Consider the following 3,853-nt stretch of genomic DNA (forward strand, 5'->3'; position numbering starts at 1 on the left):
CTTGATACAAACTCCCATCTTTCTGTTGATGAGATGCCGCGTTTCATTGAAATAAACGGTGTCATAACTAATTTCAATTTTTTGAATTTTGCAAATGGTGAAGCGAACCTAAATAATGATGATCCTTTCCTTCAAATCCCTCTGAGTGAATCTGAAAGTCTAGAATTCAACGCCTTAATGATCATTAATGGTTTTACTATCACAATTATGAGTCGGCCTCAGGGTTACTTTATCTTTGACTCGCATAGTCGAAATGAACTCGGATTGCTTGATCCCTCAAATGGAAAATCATGTCTTTTAAAGTTTGATAACGTTTTTGAACTTGAGAAATACATCCAATTTTTTTATTTACGACAAATGGAAAAAGACAGTACTTACTTTGAGATTCAATTTATTCAAGTCAATGAACTCAAAGAAGAGCTTAAAGACATTCTCCAACGAGACTTTTCAGCATTTGTAAGAAATTATTCAAAGAAGCGCAAAAATGATGGCGTTGACGGAAATGATTCTAGTGGTAAGCGTCAAAAAAAACATCAAGAAAGTAATAGAGCATGGTACAAAAAAAACAAAGAAACTATTATTGAAAATAACAAAACCTATCGTTCCCGAAACAAAGAGAAAATCAATGAAAAAAGAAAAAATTATCGTTCCCAAAACAAAGAGAAAATAAAGGAAACAAATGGAATCTACCGAGCCCAAAACAAAGAGAAAGTTAATGAAAAAGATAGAATCTATCATCAAAATAACAAAGATCAAATAGCGGAAAGAAAAAAATCAAACTATGAAAAAAAAATAAACTATGAAAAAATACACTCAACTATAAACAAAAACTGTAATAATGATCTAGTTTCCAAATTTTTGAAACTTATTTATGAAGGTCCCTTTTACATTTGTGTTTGCTGTAACAGATGCCTCTATCGAAAAACAGTTATCAAATATGCACCTGAAAAATATGATATGCCACAAGAATATTATTATTCTGAAGTTTTTTCATTTGATGGCCAATTATACATTTGCAAAACATGCCAAAGCAAACTTAAAAAAAATGAATTGCCATGCCAATCTGTTAAAAATAAACTTTGCCTCGATGAATTACCTGCTGAATTTCATACTCTTCGCAGGCTTGAAAAGATTTTGATTTCTCGCAGAATTTTATTCAAAAAAATTGCAATTATGCCAAAAGGTCAGTTCCCCAAACTCAAAGGTTCTATTTGTAATGTACCTATTGATGTTGAAGATATTGCTAATACTTTACCAAGAAGAGCAAATGATAATGGATTAGTCATTGTTAAACTCAAAAGGAAATTGGAATATAAAGGACATGTCGTTTTTGAACCAATCAGACCTGATTTCATTCAGCGCGTACTGAATTATTTCAAAGAGAACAACCCTCTTTATCAAGACATAGAAATTAATGTCAGCAATATTTCAAATGATGAGACCATTATACAAAATTCTGCAAATAATGAGGAAACGGACTCTAATGATAGTGACCAATTGAGTGAAATTGCTTCCAATGACGATAGCACTGAACCTGATGATCCACAAAATAATGCTTCAGATTCTGAAGAGCTTGAGACAACCGACAACCCACTTGATGCTCATCGCTCAAATGCAAATGAAACTACTCTAATGCCTCACACTCCTTCTGATGCAGAAGTAGATAATGAAATTTTGTCATTAGCGCCTGGTCAGGGTAAAAAACCAATTTCAGTCTTACATGATGAAAATTGTGAAATGCTTGCTCATCCTCATTTATTTCCTAAAGGTAGATTTGGTTACAAAGTTGAACGTGATGTTAAACTAAGTCCATCCAAATACTTCAACCAGCGTTTGTTGAACTACACACAAAAGTTTGCTTCAGACCCAGACTACATATTTTTTGCTAATTTTGTAACTCAGCAAGTGTCTTTGACCAATCAGATAAATGTCGCAATGAGAAAAGTTGCTGGCTCAAATTTAAATGCTGGTATGTTAAGTCAGAATTTCAAAGAAACAGTAAGGCAATTCATAGCAAATGATAAAGCTTTTGCCTTCATGAGTACTGTTAAAGGAACTCCAGCATATTGGAAAAAATTCCAGCAAGAAGTTTTAGCAATGGTTAAACAATTAGGACCACCAACGTTCTTTCAGACATTGAGTTGTGCAGACCTTCGTTGGAACGAACTCATCTCCATAATTTACAAACTCAAGGGTCAAAACGTAACCGATGAATTTATCAAGAATCTTTCTTATAACGAAAGGTGTGATTTATTAAATAGTAACCCTGTACTTGTAGCAAGGCATTTTCAATACAGAGTAGAAGTATTTTTTAAAACGATTGTTTTGGACGGCCCACTCGGTAAAACAACTTTCTACGCTATTCGAGTAGAATTTCAAGTACGCGGAAGCCCTCACATTCATTCCTTTCTGTGGATTTTAAATGTACCAGTATTGACCAAGGAAACAAAAGATGAGTACATTATGTTCATTGATAAAATAATCAAGGTCTATTTACCATCCGTAGAAGAGGATCCCGAATTATTTAACCTTGTGAAGACATACCAACTACACCGCCATTCAAAAACTTGCCGTAAATATAAAAACACTCCCTGCAGGTTTTATTTTGGTAAATTTTTTTCTGAGAAAACAATAGTTTCTGAGCCCTTGCCACAAGAACTACCACATGAGGAAAGAGAAGCCATACTTGCTCTGCGAAAAGAAGTTTTGACAAAAGTAAGGACTTACATCAATGAGAACCTTAATCCTGATAAAAGAAACTTTTTCAACCCTGATGGAGAAAATTTTAATCCAGTTCCTACCATCAATGAAGTCCTAGCTGAATTAGACATTCCAAAGGAAGATTATGAATATGCTCTCTCTGTATCTGAAGATGAAGATTTTCACATTTACTTAAAACGCAATACAAATGCATGCTTTGTCAATAACTACTTTACAGAAGGTCTTAAAGCTTGGCAAGCAAATCTGGATATTCAACCAGTATTTAATTATTACAAAGCTGCAACTTACATGTGTGCATATCTTTCTAAAACTGAAGATGAAATATCTCATGCTTTTTATAAGAAACGTTTTCGAAGAATGGAAAGACTTGAAAATGAGAGACTTAAATTTCAAGGAAACCCCTTTTATAATCGAACGCGAAATGTCAAATCCCAAGTAAAGAACTTGTTCAATGAATGTCCAAAATGGTCCTTTAAAATAAAGCTCATAAAGTAATCCAATCAAACATGAAACGCCTATATCTTTGATGAGGATTCGGAAGATAAAAGAGCAGCTAAGCCTGAAAGATTCAGAATGGTTTTTCTTATAAAACATGCTAGTGCCACAGTACAACATTTAGAATCTCTTCTAATTAGGATGTTGCCACAATGTCACAGTGGATGCAATAAAATTTTGAAAAAATCTAAATATAAACCAGATTGATAATAACAAAGGAAAAATATTAGGCTGAAACTTCTTATCGTTTATTTTTACAAGCCAGATTCGATATAAAAGACGTTTAAATGCATATGAATAACTGGAGCTCAAATATCACGTAATTAATATAATTACAAGCATCACCACTTCCATGGTTTCAGAGGAAGCTTTAAATTGTGTGAGGAATTTCGTCACTATTTATATGTCTAGTTTCCATTGAATAAAAACCAAACCGCTGAACCTCGGGGGGGGGGCAGCTGGGCAAAAGGACCGACGGGTATTTGCGGGTTCTAAGGGTACCTTTTCCAATATGTTTAAAATGCACTATAAGGGTTGGAAAAACTAGAGATGCACTGTAAGGGTAGAAATTTCAGAAAATTCTTGAAAAATCTAGATATTTTGACCAAAAATGCTAGAATTTTGACCATTTTTTGCA

General features: G+C 33.6%; 1 protein-coding gene across 1 annotated transcript; it reads left to right on the forward strand.

The window, feature by feature from the left end:
- The first annotated feature begins 1,173 nt into the window (after window positions 1–1,173).
- Window positions 1,174–3,216, forward strand: LOC136811186 (uncharacterized). The gene has a single exon (XM_067067802.1). It carries the CDS (start codon window positions 1,174–1,176, stop codon window positions 3,214–3,216), a length of 2,043 nt encoding a protein of 680 aa, XP_066923903.1.
- The last annotated feature ends 637 nt before the right edge of the window (window positions 3,217–3,853 follow it).

Source organism: Clytia hemisphaerica, unplaced genomic scaffold (genome assembly GCF_902728285.1).
Source record: "Clytia hemisphaerica strain Z4C2 unplaced genomic scaffold, Clytia hemisphaerica genome assembly, whole genome shotgun sequence".
Classification (NCBI taxonomy): domain Eukaryota; kingdom Metazoa; phylum Cnidaria; class Hydrozoa; order Leptothecata; family Clytiidae; genus Clytia; species Clytia hemisphaerica.

Excerpts from the sequence above, each read along its gene's own strand:
- LOC136811186 (XM_067067802.1), top strand. The coding sequence starts at position 1,174 with ATGCCAAAAGGTCAGTTCCCCAAACTCAAAGGTTCTATTTGTAATGTA.